This window comes from Marmota marmota, unplaced genomic scaffold, assembly GCF_001458135.2.
Source record: "Marmota marmota marmota unplaced genomic scaffold, marMar, whole genome shotgun sequence".
Classification (NCBI taxonomy): Eukaryota; Metazoa; Chordata; class Mammalia; order Rodentia; family Sciuridae; genus Marmota; species Marmota marmota.
Window position 1 is genome coordinate 19,990,913 of NW_026000108.1, and position 12,511 is coordinate 20,003,423.

Below are 12,511 nucleotides of genomic sequence, written 5' to 3' on the forward strand. Positions count from 1 at the left end.
GATGAAAAAGTAAATATCACCACAGACAGTACTGAAATCTTCAGGATCATCAGAAATTCCAATAAATAGAAAATATTCCAATAATATAGAAAATCCTGAAGATATCAACAAATTCGTAGAGACATATAACCTGCCCAGATTGAACCATGAGAGTATAGAAAACTTAAACAGATCAATATCAAGTAATTAAATTGAGGCAGCTATCAAAAGATTTTCAACAAAGAAGTCTGGGTCTTGAAAGATTCTCAGCAAAGTTTTACCAGACCTTTAAAGAAGAACTAATACCAAGCCTTTTCAAATTTTTCCATGAAATAGAAAAGAAGGGAACACTGCCAAACTCATTCTACAAAGCTAGTATCACCCTGATACCCAAACTAGACAAAAAAAAAAAAAAATCAAGGAAAGAAAACTTTAGGCCAATATCCTTCATGAATATAGATGTAAATTCCTTAATAAAATATTGGAAGGCCATATACAAAGACACATAAAAAAGATAGCGCAAGATGACCAAGTGGGTCTCATCCCAAGGATGAAAGGTTGGTTCAGCATATGGAAATCAATAAATGTCATCCATCACATTATTAGCATTGAAGTCAAGAATCATAATTATTTCAATAGATGTAGAAAAAGCATTTGACAAAAAATAGCACCCATTCATGTCTACAGCACTAGAATAACTAGGGATACAAAGAACTTACCTCAACATTGTAAAGGTTATATATGACAAACTCAAAGCTACCATTATTGGAGAATGGAGAAAATATGAAAGCATTTCCTTTAAAAACAGGAGCAAGACAAGGATGCCTGCTTCAAAACAGTTCTTGAAACTCAAGCTAGAGCAGTCAGGCAGGAAAAGGAAATTAAAAGGATATGAATAGTAAAAGAAGTCCTCAAACTATCTCTGCTTGCTGACAACATATTTGTATATTTAGAAGACCCAAAATACTTCACCAGAAGACTTCCAGAGCTCATAAATGAATTCATTAAAGTAGCAGAATACAAGATCAACACTCATAAATCAATTGCATCCCTATACTTCAATTATGAACCTGCTGAAAAAGAAATTAGGGAAACTGTCTCATTCGTAATTGACTTAAAACACAAAAATAAAATACTTGGGAATCAGTCTAACAAAAGATGTGAAGTACCGCTACTGTGAAAACTGTAGAACACTGAAGGAAGAAATTGAAGAAGACTTTAGGCTATAGACCTCCCATGTTCTTGGATGAGCAGAATTAATATTGTCAAAATGACCATACTAACAAAAGCACTATATAGATTCAATGCAGTTCCCACCAAAATTCCAATGACATTCTTCACAGAAATAGAAAAAATAGTCATTTGGAGAAGTAAGAGACTCGGAATAGCCAAAATAATTCCTAGAAAAGTGAAGCAGGAGGCACCATAATACCTGACCTCAAATTATACTTCTGAGCTATAGTAGCAAAAACAGCATGGTGCTAGCACCAAAACAGTCGTGACGACCAGTGGAATAGAATAAAAGACACAGGCAAATCCATATGAGAACAGTTATCTGGTACTGGACAAAGATGCCAAACATATATGTTAGAGAAAAGATAGACTTTTAAATACATGGTGCTGGAAAAACTGAAAATCCATATGTAGAACAATGAAATTTAACCCCTATATCTCACCCTGCACAAAACTCAACTGAAACTGGATCAAAGACCTAGGAATTAGGTGAAAAAACCTACAACAGCTAGAAGAAAATGTGGGCCCCTTATTCCTAACATGTTTGCAAAAGAATTGACTTCCTTAACAAGACTCCTAAAGCACAAGATATAAAAAAATCAGTAAGTGAGATAACATCAAAAGCTCTGCACAACAGAGGAAACAATTATGAGCATTGAAAGAGAGAGCCTACAAAATGGAAGTAGGTCTCTATCACCTGCTCCTCAGAGCATTAATATCCAGAATATACAAAGAACTCAAAAAACTTAGTACCAAAGAATGAACAGGCAAAATCAGTCAATGAATAGGCAAAAGAACTAAGCAGACACTTCTCAAAAGAAGAAATACAGATGGTCAGCAAATACATGAAAAAATGTTCAATATCTCTCCCAATGAGGGGAATGCAAATTAAAACTGCATTGAGATTTCATCTCATTCCTGTCAGAATGGCAGTTATCAAGAATACAAATAGCAACAAATGTTAGTGAGGATATGGGGGGAAATGTGTACTAATACATTGTTGGTAAGACTGCAAATTAGTGCTACCACTCGAAATTCCTCAAAAAACTAAGAATGTAAACACCTTATGACCTGGCTATCCCACTCCTCAGTATATATCCAAAAGATTTAAAATCAGCATATTACAATGATGCAACCACATTAATGTTTATAGTAGCATGATTCACAATAGCCAAGCTATGGAACCCACCTAGCTGCCCTTCAACAGATGAATGGATAAAGAAAATGTGGTATATATACACCATAGAATATTACTCATCCATAAAGAAAAATGATATTATGCCATTTTCTGGTAAATGGATGGAACTGGATACTCTCATGCTAAGTGAAATAAGCTAGTCCCCAAAAGTCAAAGGTCAAATGTTTTCTCTGATATGTGGAAGCTGATCCAAAATAAAGAGGGCAGTAAACAAAATAGAAGAAAGATCAGTGAAGTATATGAAAGGGATTAAAGGGGAGGGAGGAAGATGAGATAAGGAAATACAGTGGAATGAGCCTAACCTAAATTTCCTATGTCTATATGAATATACTACAATGACTCTTACCATTATGTATATCCACGAGACACTAAAAAAAAAAAAAAAATCTAAGTAAATAGCAGAAAGGTCAGTAGAGTACAGTGATGGGAACAGTGAAGGGAGGAGAAGAGGGAAATGGGAAGTACGGGGGATTGAATTAGAACAAATTATATTCCATGCTTTTTTAAATTTTGTCAGAATGAATTCTAATGTATAACTGAAAAGAACCATAAAATATTGGCATAAGGGTTGAAAAGCAAGCTGAGGAAATCTATTAGAAGATTAAGCAAAAGATAAGGAAGATAGGAGGGAATTTTTTTAAATTAGAAGATCAATTCAGGAAGACTAAATCTGACCAGTAAGAGTTATAGAAGGATAACACAGGGAATATAATCATTAGCATTTTCAAGAACTGAAAGATGGGGATCTCCAGTATGAAATATCTAGTACTCGATGCCATGGATGAAAGAAAATCCCTATCAAAGCACTTAAAAGAGAAACTGGAAACCTTTTATAGATGAATAGCAGGCTATATAGAAAGTATCAGGAATCAGAGTGGCATCTGACTTCTCAGCAGCACAACTGAAAGCCAGAAGATTTTGAAGTAATGCCTTTAAAAATCTGAATGACTTTAATTCTCAAATTCTATATGTAACCACAGTCAATCAAATGCAAAGGTAGAGTAGACATTTTCAGATGTATATGATTTAAAATATTTTCTTCCATGCCAGCACCTCTTAGAAGTGCTTCATATAAGGTCATAAGCAAAACTGAAAATATGGAACCAAGCAACAGGATTCCAACCAAAGAGAAGGGGAATTTTCAGAAATGACAGTGAAGAGAATTTGCAGGATAATGGCCACAACAGATCTGGAGCACAATGATCCCAGACTAGAGCCGGAAGCCGAAGATCCCAGGAAGGATGCCTGTAAGAGAAATGCAACAGAATAGATGATCCCAGAGACTGAACCACACGGGAAATTACACTGACAAGGGTCTTTTCAGAGACGTTAAAGGCTATAGGAAGAGGTAAATGATTAAAGAATATTGTAAAAGTGAAAAAGCAGTTTAAATAGAAACAGTATGGAGAAAAATTAACAGTAAGGAAAGGTATGTAAGGAAACAACATGGCTGACCAGTGAATAATATTTACCTAATTACAATAATGCAAATCTGTAATATGTATTTTACCAAAAATTGATATATAATTATATTATATTGGAAGGAAGAAAAAAATAATATACATGCACTAAAATCCTGATTTATCGTATAAAATCAATAGATATCTGAAACTAATGAATTAAAAATAACAATATACACTTGTTCTTATAAATAAGGAGATAAGTACCAGACAAAAAGGTGAAAATTAAACTAGTACCATTTTTTAAAAAGGGGAAGAAGTATGGTTTTACCAATTAGAATAACAATAAAACAGGAAAATGTTAATAGAAATGTTTAATTACCTAGAAAATAATAACAATGTGAATAATATGGGGTTTTTGTATGTTTAACAAATGCCAGACAAGCATAATTACTCTCCTATACAGTACTAAACAAGAAAAGGAAGTTTGGAGAATAAATCTAGTTTATCCTGATTTTAGCAGAGCACTTGATACTATAAATTTACTTGAAAACAAATATAAGTTGTTTTGAATATTTATGGTATTTAGTTGATTAAAAGCTGAATAAAGTACTGTACCACGGAAAGCCCAGATACAAGTTTGTATTTGTAAGACTGGAAGACGCTGCACCACACGACACAGATCACCAAAGAGGTTTCCGCTTTATTACAAAAGGCTGTGTGTTTATATAGGTCTAAGGAGAGGTAGCAGGGCTGAGGTAGATAACAGGTCGCCTGTTTATTGGCAAGCTCTTCCATATGTCAGTTCCGGAACCCAAGAAGTTAATTCTAATTTGGGCTAAGGCTTCCCACCAGCAGGGTTTGAACATTGGCGCCAGCGGAACGTTTTGTGCCAGTGAAAGAAACAAAGAGGAGAAAGAGGGTCATTAGACACCATGTTGGGGTTTTTCTCTGGGGTGCTGCTGCCATTATATGTTTTCCCAACAGTATTGGTAATTTTAGACAATGGTTTTAGAATATAAAATTGGTAAGTGCTACATCTGCTATCAGTGATTGCATGTGTTTCAGGAAAGTTTTGAATGTAATAGTTCTTTACTCAGAAGGATTTCTTACTTTACTGGTAAGTCTATAACCTAAAAAAGCAAAATCAAGAGGAGGTTTTGAAAAAGTTTTTGTAAACAAGAGCAGCACTTGTATTGGTCAAAGGCATCAAAGTAAAAATGTTTTTTAGCCAGGAAAAATTAGGGGAGAGAAAAATATTACTAAAAGCTCTACATTTGGAGAGAGATTATATCTTTTATACATATATTAGTATACACATTCAGAGAATATTCTTTTACAATTAAATATATTAATTTTCCTTAGGCTTATATTTTTACTCTTCATGTTTATTTCACATAGAAATATTAAATGTTATATAGTAATATATGTAATAAATGATTTATGGTTGTCCCACTCCTCAATTTTAGACTTTTTTGTTACTCTAGGTTTCTGATAATGTGTTTTTCTTTTTTAGATATTTGAATGAAACATAGATTCTTGTCACATGATTTTTATTTAAGCTGATGTTTAGGTGATCTTTCAGTATGCAGCAAAGTCTGAGATGTGTGTTAATTCTAAATGTATTATTTTTCAGAAAGAATGCTTTGCAGAACTTGGCTTAAATACAGGACAGCTGGGTATAGATGATTCTACACAAGTGCCTCCTGGTTAGTATTTCTCTCATATGACATATAATTAATGATACATGATAAATGAGAGTGAGTTTAAAGTTTATCTTGTTTTTCTCAAAGGTGTGTCATAAACTATCTGAAAACAAAGCATGCTTTGTCTCTCCTTTGTTATTGTTAATTATTGAATAGGATCCTGTATGTTATAATTATCAGAGTTCAACTAGATTTAGTCTTTTTATTTGAAGTTCTTTAAAATAATTCTGAAAATTTATTAGACATGTAAGTTGCTACATGGGCAAAATCTTCCTCAGCAGCACTCAATTTCCCTCACTGGCCATCATTATCTATTTTTGTTTTCATATCACCAAGTTAAGTGAACACTAGCGTCTTCCTCAAGTAGACTTAGGGTTTCAAAATCATGTCTTTTAAACTTTAATCATCTAGATAATTTCTGTATTCATGGATACAAGTACATTTCATGAAAAAAATAGAGTGGCATTTAGCAATAATAAGATTGAAGTAGGGCTGGGATTGTGGCTCAGCGGTAGAGAGCTCACATAGCACGTGCGAGGCCCTGGGTTCTATCCTCAGCACCACATAAAAATAAATAAATAAACAAACAAATAAATAAATAAAGGTATTATGTGCAACTAATGAATATATATTTAAAAAAAGATTGAAGTAAAAATTGACTTAAAGTATGGAGGCCTATGATGTGGAAATAATACAGGGCTGCATTAGGGGACTTACTGTCCTTTCTTTCGTTGGTGGATAGCTACATGCTTCAGACAAGTTGCTAGTATCTTTTAACTTGTTTCTTCTCCTTTTAAATAAAGAAGTTGGCTATTGATTATTACTATTATGATAGTAATATAATAATAATAAATGGCTATTTTAGCACATCCTGTTTCATGTATATTATCTCATTTTAACCACCTAGCTACTTTTAAGATATGTGTTACCATTTTTTAAAACTTCAGTAATGGATAATGAAGCATATATGTCATCAGAGGGGACAGTTCAATTAATTTGTACAAATTAAACACAATAAACAGAAGCTCCCCTCCCAACCTCTTTCAATCTTTATCTTTTGTGTGTGTGTGTGTGTTACTGGGGATCGAACCCAGGTCAATCTTTATCTTTTATTTCAATAACTACTATTCTGATTTCTAGCAGACATTCTTAAATTTTGCCATTCTTGGATTTTATATGTATGAAGAACATGATGTTTCTCTTTGATGTCTCTTTTTTTAATGTTTTATTTGTGAGATTCAGCCATACTGGTATTCATTTCTTGTATGTATTTGTAGGTCACTTTCCTGCTTTATAGTATTTCACTGTATCTTTATATCACTTTTTTTCCCCATCTATTGCTGATAAGTATTTGGGAAGTTTTAAGTTTGAGGCAATTGTAAATAAGGCTACTCTAAATATTCTAGCATGTATCTTTTGGTGAACATACCATTCTCTTCAGTTGAGCATGTACCTGGGAATGCAGTTTTTGTGTCCTAAGGTTTATGTATGTTTAGCTTTAGTAGATAGCTGCTAGGGAGTTCTCAAAGAAGATGATACTAGTTTATACTTCCACCAACAGTGCAAGAGAGTCACAGTTGCTACATCCTTCCTAATGTATCCCCTTAGTATATCCCATCTTCTTTGTTCTAGTCATTCTGGTGATGTATGGTGATATTCATTTCTTGTATGATGTGAGATAGTTGAAGAAGTAGAGATGTTAAGTAACTTGCTCAAGGTCATAAAACTAGTAAGTTGTGGATTCAGGATTCAAAACTGTGCTACTTAACCATGCTACCTCCCTCCTGCCACCTTTGCAAGTTTTTTTTTATTTTATAAGAATAAAATATACTTTTGTCCATGGCCAATGATAGCCAGGTATAAGAAAAGGAAAGAAAATAGTAACATGACCTGAAATTATATTTGTTTTTCACTTTTGAAGTAATCTTTAAGAATTACTTAAAATTATTCTAAATGTTATAGTAACACAATACTTAGAAAATAGATTTTGCTTCTTTGATTCACTTGTAATACAACAAATACCTATAGAAACCTTGCTGTGGGCCAGAAATTGGTGAGTAGATAGATATGAGACAATCTCTGCTCTTAGGGAAGATAAAGTGATAAATGACATAGAAGGTCACTGTGGTATTTGCTGTTGTTATGTAGAAGGGGCAGTTGAAGCAGGGCTCTACTTACTAAGTCATACAAAGTTATGACCTTTCATACACAGTTAATTCATTTGAGAAGGTTATTTACTGTCCTGGGATCTTCCAAATTCAGTTATTAGCTGAATTTGGAACCTCCGAAGGTAGTGAAAAAGAGGAGAAAAGGAAGTTGAACAACTGATCTTTCTCTGGGGTGGGGAAAGATAAAAAATTCTCACCTTCAGCGGGCTGGGGTTGTGGCTCAGTGGTAGAGCATTTGCCTAGCATGTGGGAGGCACTGGCTTCAATTCTCAGCACCACATATAAATAAATGAATAAAATAAAGGTCCCACAACAACTAAAAAAATTATTTTAAAAAAAGTTCTCCCCTCATAGCTTCAGAATCTTATTCTTTGTTTTGCTATAATTTTAAAATAACTTTTATAGATGTATAATGTACTTGCTTTAAAGAACACAGATCATTAAATATGTCAGTGAATTTTTACAAAGTGAAAACATTTATGTAACTTCCAACCTGATCAAGAAAAGAATGTTACCAGCATGCTAGAAAACCCCTTAGCTACACTTCTGGACTCTACTCCCCTAAGGGTAACAACTATTGTGACTTCTAGCATCATAGGTTAGTTTTGTCTGTTTTTGTACTTTATAAAAATGGAATCATACAGTATGTACTTTTTGTGTCTTTTTGTTTAATGTTGTTTGTAAGATTCATAATGTTGTATAGAATTTTATAAACCACTAATTTTCTTTTTTTATTGATTTTTTAAAAAAAATAAATGACAGTGAAATGCATTACAATTCTTATTACACATATACAGCACAACTTTTCATATCTCTGGTTGTATATAAAGTATGTTGACACCAATTCGTGTCTTCATACATGTACTTTGGATAATGATGTTCATCACATTCTACCATCCTTGCTAATCCCCTACCCTCTCCCTTTCCCTCCCTCCCCTCTTCCCTATCTAGAATTCATCTATTCCTCCCATGCTCCCCCTCCCTCCCCCACTATGAGTCAGCCTCCTTATTTCAGAGAAAACATTCGGCATTTGTTTTTTTGGGAATAGCTAACTTCACTTAGCATTATCTTCTCCAATGCCATCCATTTACTTGCAAATGCCATGATTTTATTCTCTTTTATTTCTAAGTAAAATTCCATTGTGTATAAATGCCACATTATTTTTATCCATTCATTCACTGAAGGGCATCTAGGTTGGCTCCACAGTTTCTCGCTATTGTGAGTTGTGCTGCTATAAACATTGATGATAAACCACTCATTTTGATAGCTGTATTGTAATCCACTGTGTGTATCACTATTTATCTTGTTTATTGTTGATAATCATTTAATGTTTCCACTATTTAGTTTTTTTTCAATAGTGTTACTATGAATATTCTTGTACTGTCTCTTTGTTTACATATCTGAGAGATAATTGGTAATTATCATATGATGGTACATAAGTTCTGTATTAGTACATACTGCCAGTTTTCCAAAATGATTGTACCAATTTATACTCCCATCAGCTTTGTATGAGAAGTTCAATTTGCTCCATATTTCTTTTGCATTGAGAATTATCAGTCATTTACATTTGTGATTGTGTGTTTCACAATAGTTATAATTATATTTCTTTGGTAACTAATGTGGTCAAGAGGTTTTTCACATGTTTATTAGACAGTTATTTATTAGACTCATGTCATTTTCTATCACAAGTTCTTTATGTATTCTGGATGTTAGTCTTTTGCTATATATATATATATATATATATATATATATATATATATATATATATATATATATTCTAAATATATTATTCCTTTGAGACTTAATCTTTCACTCTCTTAATGGTGATTTTTGGTGAACAGAGATGTTTTAGTTTAATATAGTCTAGTTTATGAGTCTTTTTCCAATATGATTGATACTTAAAAAAATAGTCTTTCCTGTAAAATCTTTTTAAATGGCTTTTGTATAGTGGGATTTTACCTGTATAAGATATACTATTGTTATATATACTTTACCAGTAGATTTAAGAAGAAGTATGACTATATAAAGGAAGTTATCAACAAATTTTAGTTTTGGGATTGTTTTAGGAAAAAAAATCAAAGATGGATATGAGAATAATACTCTGTTTTAACAAAGGGAAAATTAATTCACTGCTTTTTCTTCTGATTAAATATATGAACTTACTTTTAAACAACTTAGAAAAAGTTTTTTCTGTGATTAGAATAAATATTATTGTTATTTTCTAAGAAGCCATTCAATTTTAAAATAATTGAAATATAACTACCAGAAGCTCTTATTCTAAATGTGGTTTATCACATTTGTGTCTAATAATTTTATTTTCTTTTAACATTATTAGAACTTTTTGAAAATGAACATGTACGTATTGGGCAAAAAGGTAAGCTTTTAGCAAGTTATGACAATTTCTGAAAAATGGGACAGTTTAAGTAAATGTCTCCATAAAATACCTCCAACTGAAATTTAATCTCTGAAAAGCTAAAAACCTAAGTAGGAGTAATATTAAACAATGCAGATAATCTGATAGTGATCTTTATTTGTATCTTTATGTTGAAGGAAATGCATCATTTTAGTCTCATCAATAAATGTCAGATAAAGATGTGCACAGTTGGCTCACTGAAGACATACAGACACACATTCTTCAGTGACAGTACATTAAAACTAGCAGCAATAGAATTTCATTTTATAATCAAAGGGGCAGGTTTTTTCTTTGATGCCCCCACACACCTCTCATTAGTGTTAATGAGAATGTGCTCCTGTATGTTCCTGCTGGCTGTCACAATGGTTAAGAACTTAATAACTGAAACAGCTTTTGTGTATCCTGGAGAATAATTTCCCCCTTTCTTTTGATGATTCTTTTCCTTGTGTTTATAAATCCCATTGTGTCTTTGAACTCTGAAGTACAGATACGTCTTTGTGTCGAAGTGTACCTTCTATAACAATTATCTACCAAATTCCTTAGTTCAGTTTTTCAAAATTATATTTAAATGACTTCATTTGTGTGATTTGACACTTTCATTAAACACAATTGAAAATTAAAGAATGTTTCATCTCTTTATTTTATATGATCCCTTTATTCTAGTCATGCCATTTTTGTTTAGTAAAAGATTTTTTCCTCTTTGAAGAGAAATATAATAAAATAGTACTGTTAGACATCAACTATTGTCTAATGTGTCTTATTTTTTGGTCCTTTATTTATTCAGTGAATAACCCATATTTTCATTAAAGAAAATAAACATGAAAGTTTATGACAAGTTGCTAAACTTGCCTGCTTAAGAATAATTTTGGCTGTCTTAAAATTTCATCAGATCTTTGTTTTTCTCCTTTAAAAATCCCTCTTTATATTGATTTTTGGGTTAGCTAAAAGGTCATCCAATAGAATGGATAATTTACATTCTTATATAGCCCTTAGTAATGATACTTTATGTACAGTACCATTTACAGGTATTAGAACTTTCATGATTTACTGGAATGTGTAAAAAACAAATTAAGGGTCTATAGATATGACTTTACTTGATCATAGAGAATAAAAATTTAACACACACACACACACACACGCACGCACCATTAGTAGTTTTCTATCCATGGAACTATAGTTAGAGCAATGTATTCTCAAGGTACCTACATTTAAAAGCTTTTGTCAGGCTGGGTAGAAGCTAGAAAATCTTAAGACTTGACACTTTTAGGGTTATAAATGGGGCAATATAAAAAGCTAGGGATCAAAAGGAAGAAAATGCCGGATTTCTGTTCTCGCGACTAAAATGCTCAGGGGTCACTCCAGTCAAACTGGGCTAACTGGGCTGCACAAAATAACCACACAAGAGACACAAATACCTTTTTCTTTGGGGTCGCTGTGACGGCTCCTCTGACCTTAAGGGTCCGCAGAAAGAGAGAGAGAGAGAGAGCACGCGCTGACCCCTTTTATTGAGGAGAAGCTATTCAAATGAGGCATGGGGACAGGTTTCAGGGGGCTGAGTATCTTCATGAAGTCCACTGTCAGCAGGTTGACTGACACCTGGGTAGGCCACACCCAAGGACACAGTAAGAGAAGGGGACACACACAAGGCACTTCCATGGAAGATTCTATCCTAAACAGAGCAAGGGGTTAGATTACGAAGGAAGAGGTGAGCATAGCTCCACCCATGGGGCTGTAGCAAGACACACCCATGCACGAGACACTGACCCTCACACCCAAGAAGGGTGCCACATTTCTGTGATTGAGCGCCTCAGCACCCACCTGGGGAGTGTAACTCAGTCATGTGTAAGGTTGACCTCCCACAAGAAAAGGTGTAATTATTTATATTTTAATAATCTTTCAAATATAAAGATTGTTAGCTTCCCAAAAGATTTATAATTAAAGATTTGGTGATGCTTCTTACATTATGAATTTTCTAATGAGATTCTAATGTACCTTTGACAGTTCTAGCAGAACAAGATAGTGCTGCTGCTCAACAGTACATCAGACAAGGCAGTCCCACAGCACTAAGAGCTGAATTGTGGGCCCTCATTTTGAATATTTCCAGTCAACCTGAGGTAAGATGAAAAAATGACGAGTCACATTTGAGCTGTTAATGTTTATTTTTCAAAAATCAGTAATTCAAAATGGAAACTTTTGTTTCTTAGTCTGTTATTTCCCTCCCTCCCCCGATTTTCAAAATCACTGTAGGTTTAGGTTCTAAGACAAAACTTAACATGTTACTTAATCAGTGTTCTTAACATAGGCGGTTTTGTTATGTGATCCTATATATTTCCAACAAAACCATAAGTAACATTTTGAGAAGTGGAATCTGATAATTTAGATAAATAAAGGTGTGTGATAGAATGGAAATGTT

At 33.3% G+C, this 12,511-nt stretch overlaps 1 protein-coding gene across 3 annotated transcripts in view; it reads left to right on the forward strand.

Annotated features, from left to right (window-relative positions):
• Tbc1d19 (TBC1 domain family member 19) overlaps positions 1–12,511 on the forward strand; it is an 84,324-nt gene that overhangs the window by 14,684 nt on the left and 57,129 nt on the right. For all 3 annotated transcript variants that reach the window (XM_048784298.1, XM_015482015.2, XM_015482014.2), the window contains 3 exons: positions 5,447–5,519; positions 10,021–10,059; positions 12,100–12,212. In XM_048784298.1, coding sequence (XP_048640255.1) covers positions 5,447–5,519; positions 10,021–10,059; positions 12,100–12,212 — 225 coding nt within the window. The remainder of the gene's footprint in view (positions 1–5,446; positions 5,520–10,020; positions 10,060–12,099; positions 12,213–12,511) is intronic.